Here is a 19,510-nt window from a genome sequence, read left to right as displayed (position 1 = left end):
AAAAAAACTAGCAGATCTAGCACATAAGAGTAGGTGGGGTAGTTTAGTCATTGATTGCAACTATTTCCCCCAACCCCCCCCCCCCCCTCTCTCACTATTTTCTCTCCAAATTGGATAAATAGAATATTAGTGGGTTAGGGGAGAAAACACTTTAACCTCATCCTCTTTTTTATCTGACCAAACACCCTTTAAATCAGTTTTGTCTTCTCTATTTTCTATTCTCCCTATTTCACTCAAACCAAATAGACCCTTAAGCTCCCATATCACTCCTTTTTTGAAAGTTATCTTTAATGTGGCCATCATTGAGGAAAAAGAATGCATAGTAACAACGGATAAAATCATAAAGGAGAAGTAATCTTTGATTGACAGAGTTAACGGAAGACCAAGACACTCTCATAGCTAAAGCCAAATGAGCTCATCTAGCAGCAGTTAAAGTAGTTGAAATGGGTTTTAAGCTCGTAATTTGCGAAGGAGGCACAATGAACATTGATTTTGATACATTCCTTCATCGAATGGTTTTCCTAAATTATACATTTTACTATTTAGCTTATTTTTGCTACTATTTATGAGTCGTATTATATTTTTTGATACTATTCATGGGTCTTACTGTACTATTTTAGCTGACTTTTACCTTTATTTACAGTATTTTTAGCAAAAATTTTTCAATTTCAGCAAAATAAGCAAATCCCAAACAGACTCTTAGTGTCCGTTTAGAGCAATTTATTTAGTTGAAATTGAAAACTTTTTAATGAAAGTGTAGAAAAAAAGTTAAAAAATAAGTTCAATAGTACAGTGAAATCGTTGAATAATATCAAAAGTGCAGTGAAACCCATGAATGATAGCAAAAATAAACTAGAAAGTGGAGATAAGATGAAAATCAGCTCATCCCAGACGCACACTTAGAGAAGTTAATTTTATTGCCCATAACAGAACTAAATAAACCCTTTTGTGTAAAAAGACTAATAAGGAAAGGGTTCTACACTCTTTCATCACAGATTTTTGCTTTGGGTCTCACGAGATAGATGCCTTTGCTCCCCCTCCTTTGTAAATCCTTTATTACTCTTTTACTCCTTCTATGATTTAAGCTACCTAACATACATATAAGATGATGAATGAAAATTATGCCTTCTATCGGGCATCCATATCAGAAATGGACAAGCCATTCACGGTATAAACTTCTGATTCTTTCTTAGAAATATTTGCCACAATTGTTTTCTTGCCAATAGAAAATGCGGGTTTTTTAGGCAAAGGCAATTGACTACTATCATTTGTCAACATAGATAGCATATTTGAAATGGTAGGCCGATCAATTGCATCATCTTCCACGCATAATAGACTGATGTGAATGCATCTCAGTACTTGATATTCGTTACATGAATCTCTTATTGTTGGATCAATTAACTCTAGTCCTTCACCTTCTTTCCATAAATCCCATGCCTAAAAAAACAAAATATTTATATAAATGTTTGAAATACAAAAGTACCAAAATATATATGATGCATAGTTTATATATATATATATATATATATATATATATATATATATATGTATGTATGTATATAAATCAATTACATACATAACCCACTAGATTTAGAACATGGTCAGCACGATGGAAGCTGTTGCTTCTTCTACCACTCACGATTTCAAGCATTAAGACTCCAAAGCTATAAACATCAGATTTTATAGAGAATAAGCCCTCCTTAGCATACTCAGGGGACATGTATCCACTACACAAGCACATGAAACAAACAATTTCATTTGAAAAATGAGTTGACAACTTATACGAGCAATAATATTTTGAATTGGTAATGCTTTTTAGATGAGTGATGTGTATTTAACTTACTATGTCCCAACAATTCTAGTAGTATTTGCTTCCAATTTATTTTGATTGAAAATTCTTGCCATACCAAAATCAGAGATCTTCGGATTCATACTTTCATCAAGGAGTATGTTACTGGCTTTTAAATCTCTATGAATTACTTTTAACCTTGAATATTTATGGAGATAGATCAATCCTTGAGCAATTCCTTCAATTATGTTAAAACGTTTCTTCCAATCTAATAGCTTGCTTCTACTTGAATCTAGCGAATAAGAAAAGTTATATATGATCAATAATTTACTTTGTTAATTTCAAGTAATATAAGTAAATATGTAAATTTAAAGAAAAGAATAAATGAATCCTTAGCATAAATAATTGAAAGTTTTCCAAACCAAATAGGAAGTAGTCCAAGCTTTTGTTGGGCATGTATTCATAGATTAGCATCCTTTCTTCTTTTAAAATGCAGCAACCTAGAAGCTTAACAAGATTTGTGTGTTGTAGTTTAGAAATGAGTATCAACTCATTTTTGAACTCAATTATTCCTTGCCGTGAAATTTTTGATAGCCGCTTTATTGCTACTTTTTGACCTGTTAACATTGTTCCCTGTTGTAATAATTAAATAGTGTTTAGTCACTATTAGAAAGAAGTTAATTTGACCATCTATTCTTAAAAATTTTTTTAGAGCTCACCATATAAACAGATCCAAAGCCCCCTTCTCCAAGCTTACTTTCTAGTGAGAAGTTGTTTGTGGCAGCCACAACACATTCGTAGCTAAATATATTTACATCAGGCCTCTTCTTTCTATCATTTGGAACCTCATTCACATCAATAGATCTATCTGTAGTCACTAAATTAAACAATTCCATTTCTTCATCTGTTCCTTTATTCCCTGTATAAATTTACTTAAAAAGCATAACTTCCATTTAAGGATAGCAAATAATAATGAAAGTTCAAAAATTAATCTAACGAGCTCAATCCATATGTGAACTCTCTACCTTGAAGTACAGCTTTTTTCTTTCTTAGTAGATAACACACTATACAGGCTAAAATTACAAATGCAAAGGTGATTCCAGTGCCAATCCATATCCACTTCTCTTTTCCTGCATGTTGTCATAATAGTTGTGGTTAGAAATCATTTGAGAAATCCTCTCTCTAGACACTGTTCAAATGGGAGAATTTGTATTTCCATGTTATAAATTGAGTTGTTAAGTTTGAGTAAGAGTTCTTATAATTATTTTGTTTGATACGACTTGGAGATGTCTAATTAGCTTAACAGTTTAAATCCCCGTAGCACATGGAGTTCAAGAACATACAAAAGCCAGGCTTAGATATCATTAATGTCAGCTTCTCAATCCAAAAGCTTAAGCTAATAGATGGAGACATCAACTAATTAATATACAACCATATGGAGCTCCATTCGTTACTGAAATAACACCACCTATTTTAAAACTCGGAAACCTACGTTAAATAATGTGTCAGCTCAATTCAATCATTTTAGTAATGGTTCTTCTCTAAAATTGTTGCCATAAATCTTCTTAAGGCTTTTGGTTTGCTCTTCTTTACGTAGAAAGCATGTCATGACACGGCCATGATATGTATGTTGACCAAATTGGAAACTGGTGTAATGTACGTAGCATAAAAAATTAGTATACTTACCACTGTGAGAAGGCTTTATTGGTGATAGAATATAGACAAGTTCTGAATATGGCCAGTCGTTCGCAACGAAGTTGGAAATATTTGTCCAAAATTTGCATCCAGTGCTATTTTCAAACAGATTATTAAAAGCGACACAGCTGCAGTTGCCCCAGCAAGTGGCTTCACAATCACTGAAGCCAAGATTTGCATCTGAAATATAAGAGCTCGAATCATATTCAGACACAAAATGACCACGATTAAGAACAAGTGTGTCTCCATGATGCCTACACACTGGCTGGTTCCACCTCTGACATCCCCCATCAATGTTATAGCCATCACATTTATCTGCTCGTGCTATGGCTGCTTGGACATCATCCTGCAATTGGCCGATTGACAAAAGCAACCAGTACTGCAATTTCTGACTTTGATTTTTATACATGAAAGAGAAGGATTGTTCATCCTGATTTGAAACAACGTTGAACTCATACATAGATGTTATATCTGGTGAAATGTTCTCAAATTGGTTGTCTCTCAAGACCCCACTTTTCCAATGAACCACCCCTCTTTGCTTAATGACCAATTCAAGTCCATTGGGGTCCCATTCAAGGGTGAAAGCCCCTGGAACTGGGATGTGCTCAGTTAACCATGAAGTGAGTGACCACGTTTGACCAGTTCTGTAGTTGACCCCTAATTTCATTCCAGGCAAAAGCGTGTCAGCAAGATAATCGAAACTCTGCCATAACACCTGTTTCAAAGATCCATTCAAGTGCACTTCTTTCAAGATAAAATTGCCAGAATCCAAAAGGGTAGCGACTGTGTTTACAGTAGGTTGAGGAGCAGAGAATAGAAGTATGGGATCGCCGCCTTGATGAACAACTTTCAATGTTCCCTTGTTGTCCAAGGTAAGCATGCCCGAGTTGTTAACAATAGGATTGACTCGACTGCCAAACCACACAAAAAGATTGAAACCTCTACTTTGATCAGCTATCTCTGATATTGCCAAGTAGGAATTTTGAGTAGCACTCTCGATCCGCTTGAAGAACCCCAAAGCGAATGTCCTTTTAGCAGAAACTATGTATGTTGAGAAATTGAGCGTGTCACCAGGATTGAGACTGTCACCCGCAGAAGACATCTCCGCAGATGGTACATATATCCATGGTAGAGCATGAAGAGTCGGCAGGCATGGGAAGAAGAGCACGAAAACTAATCTGATAATTTGAACGATGTTATTCATGATATATACCACTGAATTTTTCACTAGGCTACTGCTTGATTGAATTCATGCAGCTAGCGTAGAGTGGTAACAAGGAATCAATGTGAAATGGAAAAATATAACCACTATCAAATTTAGCGGGCAGGTTTAGGACAGAAGACTAGAGGTGTAATTCGATCAACACAATATGCGATCTTATTTATTGACAGCCAAAAGAATGAAAGGAAATTTCACTGGTGAGATGATGTGAATATATACATAAAATATAGGCAGGTATGGCCCCATCGCACCCAGAGTGAGTAAATAATTTAGTGGTCAAAGAAATTTTTTATTTTTCTTTCTTCAATTTTGTTCCACACATTGTCAGAATGTGTCATTGTGGTACTTCCGAATTCTGATCAAATCTATTAGCAAACCTTGTTGTTTATGGGTTTTTTTGGATAGAATTTATTGCTGAAAATTAAAAACTGAAAACTGAAAACACTGTAGCAAAATAATTTTTAAATGTATAAATAATATTGTGGGACCCATTTTTAATAAAAAAAATAGCTGAAAATAAAATTTGTGGGTTCGTAAACAGTACACGAATGCACGGTTCACGACAAAAAGCAGCTGAAAAGTCAGATATATACGGCTACTGTTCATGAACAGTAGCCGTTTGTCCCTGAAAAGCGTGTTGCTGCAGGAAAAAAAAAAGAGGAGAAACGTAGGACAGTCAACAAGTGCGGCTGGGGAAAAAAAAAAAAAAAAAGAGCAAAACGCGTCTGGACTAAACGCAGACGCGGAAACGCTCAATCTAGTTCCAGTTCATCATCCTCAGCAGTCATATCCTCAGCAGTCACTGATACCATTACCACTTCTTGTGATCTTTCCCAGAACTCCATTATCATTCCACTTTCAAAGAAATTCTGGCAGTTAAACATGGTATTGAAAAGTTCTGGCAGAATATCTTTCAAAGAAATTCTCTCATATGTTCATTTGTTAGTTGTGGTTTTGTCACGGATTGCCAAAAGGGGAGATTGTTAAAACATATGTGTTTCGTCTGTTTAGAACATATGTCATTTATTATTTATGTAATTGGCTAATCCTTTGTCAAAACTCACTTTACTTGCAATTGGGTAGATTTAGGATGAGGTTAATGCTTCAAGAAACAAGATTTCAAGATCAAGTGTTAAAGCCATGCAAGTCTGTTCAAGAAACAAGTTAAGAAGTGCTCTTCATTAAAGGTCGACAGCTGGCTCGACAGTTGCATCTATCAAGCTTTAAGAAGCTGTTCTAGCCCCGAGGCTCAACAGTTGCTCGACAGCACCTTGACACCTGTAGCTGTCGAGATTTAAGAAAAACAGATACCTAGTTTTGTTTTGATTCTAATTCGTAGATGTGTCTTTGGGCATTTTCTTCTCCTAACCCTAGACATATAAAATGATTATTCTAAGGGCCGTGGAAGTGTGGCAAGTTGCACAAGTATTGAGAAATCTTTGTTCATGCAAATTGTAACTTGAGACGAAGTTGTTGCCCTAGTTCATCTCTTTTGTGAAGAAATTGCTGTGTCTTTGCACCATAGGGTTTTGTAACCAAGCATCTTCTTGATCTTCATCGTGTGGATGAATTGAAGAACTTTGCAGCCAACAATCTTCTCTAGTTGGTGATTAAAGTCGCGTACTAGGATCCGCGCAATTGGTTAGTCACGTACTTGGGAGCCGTGCATTAAAAGGAGAAACTGTCACTACAGAACAAGTCCAATTGGGTATTGGGGTAAGGGTCCAACTGTAGGTTGGTAAGGTACTTGGGATTCCTTTACTTGTAACCGCTTGTTATGGTAATAGTGGAGTTTCGAGAGTGGTGACCTTAAAATCACCCGTTAAGGTTTTTGCCGTGTAGGTTTTTCCCATTCGTAAACAAATCACCGTGTTATTTATTTTCCGCTGCATACTTAGTTTATTTGGTGATTTGTTTGTGCTACCACATGTTTTGCATGTTAAATTGTTTAATTAATTGAACTTGGCTAATTAATCAATTAATCCATCATAAGGGGTCAATACGTTTTTAGCCTATCAAGTGGTATCAGAGCAGGCACACTCTGATTAGGGTTTAATCTTTGTGTGTGATCCATTGACCCCTGTTTGTCATGGATAGAGGTCAGTCTCTTATCATACCTCCATTGTTTGATGGTACTAACTATGCATACTAGAAAGTACGAATGAGAGCTTTCTTGTAGTCTCTAGATGAGAAGATGTGGCAAGCTGTGGGGATAGGCTGGACCAAGCCTAAAGAAGCGTCGGCTGATTGGGATGAAGCTAAGATCAAGGCGGCAAACTTCAACAGCATAGCATTGAATGCCTTATTCAGTGCGATCGCTAATGAGGATTTTAAGAAGATATTTTCCATTGAAACTGCTGAGGAAGCATGGACCATCCTCTAGACAACCTATGAGGGAACAAAGGCGGTCAAAGATTCGAAGCTACAAAGGCTCACTACAAGCTTCAAAGAAATTAAGATAGAGGAGGATGAGTCATTTGATGAGTTCTATGTCAAGCTCAAGGACATAATGAACTTAGCCTTCAATCTTGGGGAAACCATTCTTGAACCCAAGATTATGAGGAAAGTGCTCAGATCTCTACCCGAGAGATTCCATGCCAAGATCATGGCGATAGAGGAATCAAAGGATATTGACAAGATTCCTTTGATTGAGCTGGTTGGTAATCTGCAAACCTATGAGCTAGGATTGACAAGAATTGGCAAGTCGAGAAAAGGCAAGAGCATGGCACTAAAGGCCAAGAGTAGTAAGACAGACAAGTCATCGGACGATGAAGACTCTAAGATGAAGTCCTACATCACCTGGCAATTCAAGAAATTCATAAAAAATGCCAATGGAAAAGGCTTCGACAATGACCGTAGGCAATCTAGTTCTTTTCAGTTTAAGAGACAAGATAAAGGGAAGAAGGATGCAAGGGATGGCGGTTAGTACACTGTTCCCGCAGGACCCAAGTGCTTCGAATGTCAAGGTTTCGGTCACATAAAGCAGGAGTGTCCCACATATCTTAAGAGTATTGGGAAGAGTAAGGCACTAGCTGCTACTTTGAGCGACACTAAGCCTGAGGATGATTCCGACAATGAAGATGACGGAATTTTGAATGCCTTCACTGCCACTGTCAATCCTACTGAAGGAATTGTTGAAGATGTGGATGAAGAAGAAGAATTGGTGGAATCTAAGTTTGAAAAGATGGATGATCAAGATGATATCCATGCAGCCAATGAGAAACTGTACAAGCTTTCTGAGAAGCATGAGAAGCTCTATAGACTAGCCACCAAGAAGCTTAGTGATGTGGAACTTAACCGTGATGAACTTTCGACAAAGTTTGATGAAGCTAATCAAACTATTGGGGCACTGAGATTCGAGAACAATTTCTTGGCTGAGAAGATCAAGAAACTTGAAGAGGAGCTGTTTCAAGTCAGAGCTTAATTGGAGAGAGCATCAAGTGTGAAGCTAGATCAGATGCTCAGCATTCAGAAATCTGCTTCTGATCGAACAGGATTGGAGTATGAATTCTCTTCTTCTAATATTGCTTCCGCTAGTACTACTGTTTTTGTTCCTCCTGCTAATAATATTAAAATTGAAAACAATGATGTTAAAACTGAATTAGCCAGTGAGAACCTAAACAAGGTAAACAAGGGTAAATCTATCTTAAGAGTACCCCCTAAGCTTGAGAAGAAGGACACTAAAAACCCTAGGACTAAGAAGACTAACTCTCAAAAACCTAAACAGAAGAAGCAGAGTCTCTGTCATCATTGTGGTATTGCTGGTTATACTTGACCAAATTACTATAAGTGGTTAGCCACTCAACAGAGCAATGGCATGATAGCATCTGGGAACCAGAATCAGCTTCAGACCTCTTTTGTTTCTCTTGGAGATCTTCTCAAAGCTCTAATGTTCCTTTCAAACTTGAACGGTTTCAATCGTTCCCCCTTATCACCGGTTCAAGGGTTCACTAAGAGGAAAGGTTCTTCCAAGGTGTGGAAGGAAAAGGGTTCCAAGTAATTTATTCACTTTTTCTCTCTCTCCCCTTCTTGTTTTTGTTTTGCATTACTTGTGTGTTTTGCTTTCTGTTTTTGAGTCAATCTAGTTTTATGCATTGTTTTATCGTGCTTAATATGTTTTTGTTTGTGTGTTTTCAGTTTTATTTTTATTTTTGTTTTTCAAAAAAAAAAATTTGAAAAATCAGAAAAATACAAAAACAGTGTGTGTTTTGTGTACATCGGTTCTTGTGAACCTTAAAATGGCCTTTGAAACAGAATTTTTTAAACTTTGTATCTCTTATAGCTTAGATGAGCATTCTTATGCACAACTAAGTAAGTGAGCTTTATGGCTTTTTGTTTGTGATGAGTAAGGTTAAGTGATCTCTTGAACTTAACACTTGTATCACTCTTTTTGACGGGTAGGACTAGAAAATCCTAAGAGAAAGATATAAATAACCATCTCACCACTGTTACTCACCAATCATGATATGACATCTGTATGCTTCGGCATAGCAAAAGTGCAATGTCAATGACATTTGTATGCTTCGGCATAGCAAAAGTGCAATGTCAAAAGCTCAACATAATTGGGTATCTCTTATTTCTCTTTTATATACCCATGCATAAGTTGCTTAATAAAAAGAAAATATGCAAAGAAAATAAAGTCAAAAAGATAAAAAATGCTTTAAATATGGTTGCAAGGGTGTTTTCTAGGAGATGTGGGAGTTATAGGATGTACCTCAAAGGTGATAATCCCCATCAAACAGTTATGATTGTGTGTGAGTTAAAGTGATTTTCTCATATCTTAAATCGTCATAACATAAAGACACTTATGTAATCTTGCGATGTTTTCACACATAACACGCAATATTCTTTGCTACTCTTGATACATGTGCAAGTACAATGTGATTTGGTCATCACAAGGTTTACATGTGTTGATGTATGCTCACTAAACTGTCTTGACTTGTTTTTGAAATATAAAATCGGTTAGACTTGTTTAGTGTGTGAGTGTGTATTTTGAGATCCCTGTGCTTAAAATTGTTTTTGAGAGATGATTTTGAGAGTCTAATATGTTGATTGGATCATTGGTTGAGTTGCATGAGTAATTGCATTCATGTTCGTGTTTTTCCTTTCTTGAAAAACTATTTTGAAAGTTTGGCTCGACACCTCCTTGATACCTGGCTGTCTGTCGAGCTTCTCATCTTTTTCTTATCATAATCTCGATAGCTTCTTGACACCTTCTGGATCGATCGAGAAACCTTCTGTCCTCTCGATAGCTTCTCGACACCTGGTGGATCGATTGAGCATCTATTCTCGTGTCCTGTCTCGTTCCTCAACACATTCTCGATAGCTGGATCTGTCGATGTGTATTTCTTGCCACATACCTCGATAGATGTCTCAACACCCCTCGATACCTGTAGTTGTCAGGATTTACTGAGGTTCTATGTAAAGGTTTTTTGCAATCCGATTGTCATTTCTCTCGATCTCTCTCTCGACAGATTTGTTTATTCACCTTCCCAACCTTTCTCTTTCACTCCAAATCCATTTCTCAAGGTTTCTCAAAGCTTCTTCAAGTTTTTCTTCACTTGGTAAGATTCTTATTCATCATTCTGCATGCATTTCATGTTTTTGAAACCTAGATTTTGGGGCTTTTGAAAAATTTTGGGGTTTTTCAAAATTGATGGGTTTTTGTTGAAATTTTTGGGATGTGTTTTGTAGTTTCTATCTTAAAAACTCCATGCATTGCATCACATTCGCATTCCAACAGTATTCTCATGCATTTAGATGTGTGAAATATGTTTGTGTGCTGGTAGGATTGGATTGGGCTGAACCCATGATGTTTTTCATATTGCATGTCACATGTTCATGCATTCCCCATGCATACGTTCTATCTTTTCAATATACTTGTTATATTTGAATTGTGTTGAAACTCTTTTGAGTGTTTCTTTCTCCCCCCTCACTTTCTGCTTGCATTAGTAGTGTCTATGGCACCAAAACGTAAGTCTATTCCAACCCAGAACCCTCTTCGTTCTAGGGCCTCTTCATCTTCTGATTCCATTCCCATTTCTGTTTGGTTCCGTGATGAGAAAGCCCATCAGGACTTCTTGGAGAACTTCTTTAAACGAGGTGTTCATTCGGAACGCCACGTTGTTCTGGCAAACTTTGCCGACACTGACCTTCCCAATGTCTTTCACAAACGGGAATGGGAGTCACTGTGTGACGTCCCGGTCACTTGTCCTTTCGTGCTGATTCAGGAGTTTTACTCCAACATGCATGGATTCGATTATTCAGTACCTCTCTTTCTTACTCGCGTTCAAGGTACGCACATAGTTGTCACACCGGAGTTAGTATCCGATATGCTCCATGTTTCGAGAGTTGCGCATCCTGACTACCCTGGTTGTAAGCGTCTAAGGACTGTGTCCAAAGACGAGATGATTTCTGCTTTCTGTGAGCGCCCTTCTGATTGGGGTGAGCGCTAGTTTATGTCATGTCGACCTTATGCTAAAGGTCCTCGTTTCTTAAACATGGTAATGACTTTTGTCCTACATCCTCTCTCTCACTACAACTCTATCACAAAGCCTAGTGCTCGTTTTCTGTTGTCTCTTATTGAGGATCTTACCATTGATTTTCCTTCACATTTCATCTTTTCTATCTTAGATGTGTATAAGGATACGGCTACCCGTGATAAGCTCATCTTTCCTTCCGCTATCATGAGGATTGTACGCCATTTTTCTATCCCTTAACTTGTCTCCGACCCTTTTTCTATCATGGTTGCCATAGATGTCGCTACCGTAAAACGTAATGAGGCACAGTTTCGGTCGCGTTAGACAGGTTCGGCAGCTCCTTCCTCCCATTCTGCTCCATCTAGATCTGCTCGTGCTTAACCCACTCCCTCTTCCTCTTCGAGCGATGTGTCACTAGGAGATATCATGGCCCAGCTTCAGCGCATAGATGCTTGCCTGGATATGCTCTTTACAGAGTTGTATCAGGTGAATGTTCGTGTTGGTCACATTGCTAGGCGACAGGCGACCATGGGTGGCTTTGCTCCCGAGGTTCTCCTCCACCACCTCCTGTGGCTTCCACATCTGGGGATGATGATGGTGATGACGATGATGCTTCAGATGATGATGATGATGGAGATGCTAGCTCTACTGATGAGATGTCTATGCTAGCTCTACCAATGAGATGTCTACTTGACACTCTACCCTTTGTCACTCGTGACAAAAAGGGGGAGTAGTTTTGGGTTATGAGAGTAGTTATACTTAGGAGGAGAGCTTGTATAGGGACATTTTGATAGGGGGAGTGTTGAGTGCTGAGGGATGTAATGAGGATTACTTGTATCTTTTTCTTTTCTCTACTTTAGATACATTTTCTTCTTGTACCTAGGTCTTGTGACCATTATTACATACATTGTGCTCATTTTTGTTATATATATATGATGTTGTATGTTTTCTTCACCTACCTCTACATGTGTTGTTTCTTTTCTCCCTTTATACACATGTTTTTTTATTTGTATGCAATCTATTATTTATGTTTCACACTAAGATGTCTTGATGAGTTTTGTTTAAAGTGTTTCAGAAATACAGGTTGTCAAAATCTACTTGTCATAAACTCTCTTCTTGCAAAGTTTTTCAAGAGTTTGTGATAGGATAGATTTTATTTTATTCAACAAGTGAGTATAAGTTGAGTGATTTATGACTTCTCTCATATGTTCATTTGTTAGTTGTGGTTTTGTCACGGATTGCCAAAAGGGGAGATTGTTAAGACATATGTGTTTCATCTGTTTAGAACATATGTCATTCATTATTTATGTAATTGGTTAATCCTTTGTCAAAACTCACTTTACTTGTAATTGGGTAGATTTAGGCTGAGGTTAATGCTTCAAGAAACAAGGTTTCAAGATCAAGTGTTAAAGCCATGCAAGTCTGTTCAAGAAACAAGTTAAGAAATGCTCTTCATTAAAGCTTGACAGCTGGCTCGACAGCTGCATCTATCAAGCTTTAAGAAGCTGTTCTAGCCCCGAGGCTCAACAGCTGCTCGACAGCACCTCGACACCTGTAGCTGTCGAGATTTAAGAAAAACAGATTCCTAGTTCTGTTTTGATTCTAATCCGTGATGTGTCTTTGGGCCCTCTTTTCTCCTAACCCTAGACATATAAAATGATTATTCTAAGGGCCGTCAAAGTGTGGCAAGTTGTACAAGCATTGGGAAATCCTTGTTTATGCAAATTGTAACTTGAGACGAAGTTCTTGCCCTAGTTCATCTCTTTTGTGAAGAAGTTGCTGTGTCTTTGCACCGTAGAGTTTTGTAACTAAGTATCTTCTTGATCTTCATTGTGTGGATGAATTGAAGAACTTTGCAGCCAACAATCTTCTCTAGTTGGTGATTGAAGTCGCATACTGGGATCCACGCAATTGGTTAGTCACGTACTTGGAAGCCGTGCATTGGAAGGAGAAACTGTCACTACAGAACAAGTCCAATTGGGTATTGGGGTAAGGGTTCAACTGTAGGTTGGTAAGTTACTTGGGATTCCTTTACTTGTAACCGCTTGTTGTGATAATAGTGGAGTTTCGGGAGTGGTGACCTTAAAATCACCCGGTGGGGTTTTTGCCGTGTAGGTTTTTCCCATTTGTAAACAAATCACCGTGTTATTTATTTCTGCTGCATACTTAGTTTATTTGGTGATTTGTTTGTGCTACCACGTGCTTTGCATGTTAAATTGTTTAATTAATTGAACTTGGCAAATTAATCAATTAATCCATCACAATGGGTCAATATGCTTTTGGCCTATCAGAGAATGGGATGTTGACAATGAAAAAATGATGGAAGAAGGCTCTTTTGGCCTAAAAATGGCTGCATCAGTAACTAAAATAAGGTTGTTCTGGCTTAAGGATGGCTATAAAAATTAAAAGTCGGAGAATGGCTACAATAATGTCTTGAGAAATATCAATGAAGAAGGGCGTCATGATAAAGCATGTGTAAGTGGGAATGTTGCATTTTGTGTAAAAAAAAAGAAAAAAAAAAAAAGAAGCTTTTTGGCTATGATAGTAGGGTTACTGTGATGATATTTTGGTGGAACAAAAGGACAAATCATTTTTTTTTTGGAGGCCAATATCTTTTGCTTTAATACCATATTTGATTATCCCAAAAGTATAGAAAATAAAGTGGTAAATTTAATTCTTTAACTATATAAATTCTAACATTCTCCCCCTCATGTGTGGGCTCGATCTCTCCGTTAATAAGTGCGAGTAATACGTGAGATTTTGAATGGAGGTAGAGTGAAAGAGACAGATAGAACTTAAAATTTCATGCTCTAATACTATGTTAAAATAAAAAAAGAAATTGAAAATATTGATGTTAAGATTGTATTAGTGGGCAGAAACATAAAAGAGAAAGACACGAGGAAATCACATGGTTCGACCTGACGGCCTACATGTATGAAGGAAGTCCTAAACAAATACATCTCAATCCACTTGATTGATAACACATTATAAGAGAACCCATATTTATAATGGGATTTGCATAATTTGAAAATATGTCAACTATCAATTTATTTAAATAAAATATATTATGAATTTTTTTAGGAGCTAATTACAATATGCCTTGACTCATTTTTCCCAGATCTAGGATTTCAAGTTAGGGGGGTGGAATATAAGAAATAAAAACTTCAAATAGACATCCATATAGTATTAACAAATTATCAACCAAGAAAAATACAAAAAAAAAAAAACGCAAAATAGTCTTGTTTCTTTAGAGAATTTGCATTAAACAATGCAAAATAGAAAGAATAAAAATAAAAAGTATCACTTTTACACATTCAACTTCCAAAATCACTCGCATCAGTCAAACTAAAAATATGTTAATTTGCAAGTTGCTATAGTAATTGTATAAATTTACACTGATATTACTCACTTTGCATATAACTTATTTTTTTTCTTTACATATCCCAAGGTTGAAGGAAGAGAGTAGATGGCGGTTCTTGTGTGTGAAGAAAGAGAAATTGTTGCACCGTGAGCTGTGTCATTCCACTTCAAAACCAATTGGTGATGAGGAAGACACACTCAAATCTTTCTGGCATTCGACATCACGCCCCGTGGGCCTGTTTTTGGAGTGGTTGTAGAGAGTTGAATTGTGGTCCTCCCAACAATCTCTCCCTCACAATGACACTCTCGTGACTCGAACCCATAACCTTAGCTCTGATACCATTTGTCAGACTGTGAACTGTGTCATTCCACCTCAAAATCAATTGGCGATAAGGAAGACACACTCAAATATTTTATGGCATTTGACATCACATCTCTCGGGCTTGTTTTTAGAGTAGTTGTAAGGAGTCAAATTGTGGTCCGCCCAACAGAAACAATTAAAAATATCAAGAAAAATTGATATTCTAATGTAATGTAGTGTAAAATAAATAATCTAATGTGAAACTTTTTGAAAAATCAGTATGTAAAATAGAAAAAATAGGTTCTTATCTTAAAACAGACTAATTTGTTTTGCAATAGCTAATATAAATGCTCTTATACTAGGCTGGCTAGGATTTTTATTTTTATTTTTTATTTTTGTTAAGTTTTTCGTTTTGGTGGTTGCTAGATGGGTTGAGTTGGCTAGGTTGATTAGAGGGGAGGGGAGCCTAAGAGCACTAGCATCTAGGGATTGGAATTGATTTCTATTTTCCCATCTAAAAACCTGTTTTATCTATTATACCAACTCACTTTACTATTCACCCTACTTCCCATCTTTATTTTTGTATACAACCCAATAAAATAATATAAACTACAATTCAATAAAATAATATAAATTATCTAATAAAATACTAATAAAAAATTCTACTCTCACTCTCTCTTTTTCTCTTCACCCATAGCCACAAATATATCCAACCAGCAACCAGCACACCCATGATCAAAATTGGTTGCCTCCGCTACAACTAAAACTGACCTCCACTGCCACCACAATCAACATCCATCCAAAAATCAATCCAATAGCAAATAAATAAATAAATAAATAAATATAAATAAAAATAAATAAATAAATAAATTAACCTAAACTAAACCAAACACACTCCAGAAATCTCAATCCTCACCGGCGTGGCTGGACCATGGCCCCATGACCTATACCCATCAAGATGTGAGAGAGGGAGGCAGAGGACAAAGTAGCAAGAAAAACCCATCAAACCTAAGACCCACAGCAAGAAAAACCCATCAAACCCAAGACCCATGATGGCCCATGACGAGCAAAACCCACAGCCACCCAAGGCCCCATAACCCCACGCCCACTGGAAACCCACCCAATCTAAAACCCATGGCCACCCAAAGCCAATCTAAAACCACGACCACCTAAAGCCGATCTTGAGAGAGAGAGAGAGAGGCCTTACCATGAGAGGAAGAGAGGAGAGAGCGTGAGACAAAGAGGAGAAAAGATTAAGGAGATAGGAGTCTGAAAGAGAGAGAAAGAGAGAGTGTGAGAGATTAAAAATCTTTTTTTTTTTCTTTACAAACTCATGAAAAGTAAGGTTGCATATATGCAACCTTACTATAGTTAAGATGTAATTTTTTTTGAGTTTGCATACCCAAATGAAGCATGATTTTAAGAGTCAAGTTGATTAAATAGCAACTGAGTGGTTTTTACACCCCCAATATTAGTGCTCTAAAGTTTTGGAAGAGGGGGCTCAACTGCAAAAATAAAAAAATATAACTAGTGGAAAAAATTTCTTAGAACCAGGGAGCCTCCCCCCTAATCCATCCCTGCTTAAACTTCAAGCACTTTGTGCATAGGAATGAGCCAATTTAAGAAGTAGGCCCTTGGCAAATATATTTTGAATTTGAATTTCACTTCAATATAATTTGTTAGGTTCTAAAAGTTTAGAACAATTGACAAATCGTGAATACAAACTTGTCTAAATATAGATCGTAGAGTCTATAGGAATTATTAGACAATGCTCAAGGTGATACAAGTCAAAATTCAAGAATATACAAGCTGCAAAAAGAATAATTCGAGAATTTTCTTGGTTCAATCGATCAAAAGATAGGCTCGACCGATAGAAACACGTATTTGCAGAATTTTAAGTTAAGCCCAAACAGTAGTTCAATCCCAAAAAGGATTAGGGTTTTAGATCTACTTCTTCTATTATATAAAAGAAATCCTAAGCACATTTTTAATAAGGCTTTTCAAAGAGAGAAGAGTGTGCCTCTTTGTATCTAGGGTTTTGTATCCAAAAAGCTCTCTTATATCCTCTATTGGTGTTATTCCTTCAAGAACTTCAAGATCCAGTGTTGTAAAAGTTGCTGTCTTCTCTAGTCATCAAAGGTGCTGATGATTTAAACCTTCAAGAGTGGTCTTGGAGTCACAAATAGGAGAGTTTGTGTTGATTTCACAAGTGTGGATGCTTGTGTTGCAAAGGCCTAGAAAAGAAGTAGTCTGAGGACTCGGAGCTATCATGGAATTGTGGTAGTAAGTTTTCTACTCGATGAAGTAATAGAATGTAAGTGGTTTAAGTTCTATTGTACAAAGTTCAATTCTTTCACAGTGGATTTGCTTTTTACCTTGAGGAGAGTTAGGTTAAATCTTCCTCAGGTTTTTTACCAGTTTGGTTTTCTTGGGTCAATATATCATGGTCTTATTTATATTTCCACTGCTTTACATGATATGATTTTATTGTGTTAAACTAGATTTGAATAATAAACCTAATAACCAACTTGGTTAGTTAATTAGGTTAAGCAATCTAGTTTACAGGAGTCTAAAACTTAATAAGTGGTATCAGAGCGGGGTAGCTCTTAATTTAGGTTATTATACCTAGAGTTGATCCTTGATCCCTATTATCATGGATAATTTTAAGTGTCTTACTATTTTTTATTGTGATGTTTTGAATAAAAAAGACACTATTGTTTCAGTTGATCTTTTTGAGGCTTGTGAAAGGAATTTGCAGGATTTCAGTTTTTCTTAGAAGATTGGTGTAATCCCTCAAATACACTTTGCTTCTCATGGGTTTTCACCTACAAAGCCGAAGACTCGTGCTATATGAGTGAGAAAAGACATACTAAGGTGAGTGTTGGTTACTTGTCCCTGATTTAATTCTTTCAATTGTTTGTGGACATGTTTTGTTTTTGTTTTTTTTTTTTATTGTTTTTTTTTTTAAAAAAAGAATCCAAAAACATTGAAAATTTACAAAAAGACAAAAATATTTTATTTTATGTCTAGTTTTATTTTTCTTGAGGATTACATGAATTATGCTATCTCTCTCTTGATTTAGAACATGCTTGATATTGTGGAGAAACTCGAATAGTATGTATTTCTCAACTAAGTGCATGATTATTTTGAGATAAATATGATTTTGTATGAGTATGTACTAGTTTTTACATGTACTCATGGGTTAATAAAGAAATTGATATTTCTTTTTTGTGTACCCTTTATAGCTTAGTTTAGCACTGTCATGCATTGTTTTTGCATTTAATTTATTAAACATAATGTGTTCTTTTAGTTTTGGTCATAATTTTTTTTTTGAAACAATTTTTTTTTATTTCTTTTGTATTACAGATAATGGATGTGTAATTGAGGTTGGTCATTTTATCTTTGCATAACATGTCTGTGTACCTTGGTTAGCTTGGATGGGCTTATTTTTATGCATTTTGCTAATTTGTGCTATGTAGTGCATGTTTTGTGTGAGTTGTTTATAGCTTTTGATCAAATGCTCTTGATTTTGAAATCACATTCTTTTTATTGTAAGGACTAAAAAATCCTAAGAGAAATGCATAAATAACCATCTTACCGCTGTTTATTAGCTAATCATAAACACCTTAGTGCATCTAAAAAGTTTTTGTGCTTGAGAAAGTGTAGCACTTGCACATAAAAAATCATAAGGTGTTGCCTCTAAAAGAAAAGAAAAAGTTGAAAAGGAAAATATGCCTAAAAAATAAAACAAAATATGATAAGGCAAAACAAAAAAAAAATGCATGGTTCGATCTTAGATATAGATCTTGGCAAATTGTGAACATAAACTTGTCTAGATATAGATCTTAGAATCTATAGGTATTATTAAAAAATGCTTAAGGTGATACAAGTTAAGATTCAAGAATATACAAGCTGCAGAAAAAAGAATTCGAGAATCTGTCTGGTTCGATCGATTGAGAGACAGGCTTGACCGATCAAAACACGTATTTGTAGAATTTTAAGTTAAGCCCAAACAGCAGTTCAAGCACAAAAATAATTAGTGTTTCAGATCTACTTCTTCTATTATATAAAAGAAACTCTAAGCACGTTTTTAATTAGGCTTTTCAGAGAGAGAAGAGTGTGCCTCCTTTGTATCTAAGGTTTTGTACTAAAAAAGCTCTCTTATATCTTCTACCGGTATTATTCTTTGAAGAATCTCAAGATCTAGTGTTGTAGAAGTTGCTGCATTCTCTAGTCATCAAAGGTGCTGATGATCTAAACCTTCAAGAGCAGTCTTGGAATCACAAACAGAAGAGTTTGTGTTTATTTCACAAGTGTGGGTGCTTGTGTTGCAAAGGCCTAGAAAAAAGTAATCTGTGGACTCAGAGATATCATGAGGTCGTGGTAGTAAGTTTTCTACTTAAGGTAGCAATAGAATATTAGTAGTCTAAGTTCTATTGTACAAACTTCAATTCTTTCATAGTAGATTTGCTTTTTACCTTGAGGATATATAGTTCGGTTAAATCCTCCCTGGTTTTTTATTGGTTTGGTTTTCTTGGGTCATCATATCATGGTCTTATTTACATTTTTGCTGCTTTACATATTATGATTTTATTGTGTTAAACTAGATGTGAATAATAAACCTAATGATCAACTTGGTTAATTAATTAGGTTAAGCAATCTAG

General features: G+C 36.1%; 1 protein-coding gene across 1 annotated transcript; it reads right to left on the bottom strand.

Moving 5' to 3' along the window:
* Positions 1 to 1,128: 1,128 nt before the first annotated feature.
* LOC142617275 (G-type lectin S-receptor-like serine/threonine-protein kinase At1g67520) lies at positions 1,129 to 4,688 on the bottom strand. Its single transcript, XM_075790057.1, has 7 exons — positions 3,476 to 4,688; positions 2,815 to 2,919; positions 2,509 to 2,708; positions 2,212 to 2,422; positions 1,844 to 2,081; positions 1,577 to 1,727; positions 1,129 to 1,437 (listed from the first exon to the last, which is right to left on the bottom strand). Exons 1-7 carry the CDS (start codon positions 4,686 to 4,688, stop codon positions 1,129 to 1,131), a joined length of 2,427 nt encoding a protein of 808 aa, XP_075646172.1.
* Positions 4,689 to 19,510: the final 14,822 nt, after the last annotated feature.

This window comes from Castanea sativa, chromosome 11, assembly GCF_040712315.1.
Source record: "Castanea sativa cultivar Marrone di Chiusa Pesio chromosome 11, ASM4071231v1".
NCBI classification, from domain to species: Eukaryota; Viridiplantae; Streptophyta; class Magnoliopsida; order Fagales; family Fagaceae; genus Castanea; species Castanea sativa.
The sequence above is the reverse complement of the archived record's forward strand: the minus strand, read 5'-3'. Positions and strand labels throughout refer to the sequence as shown.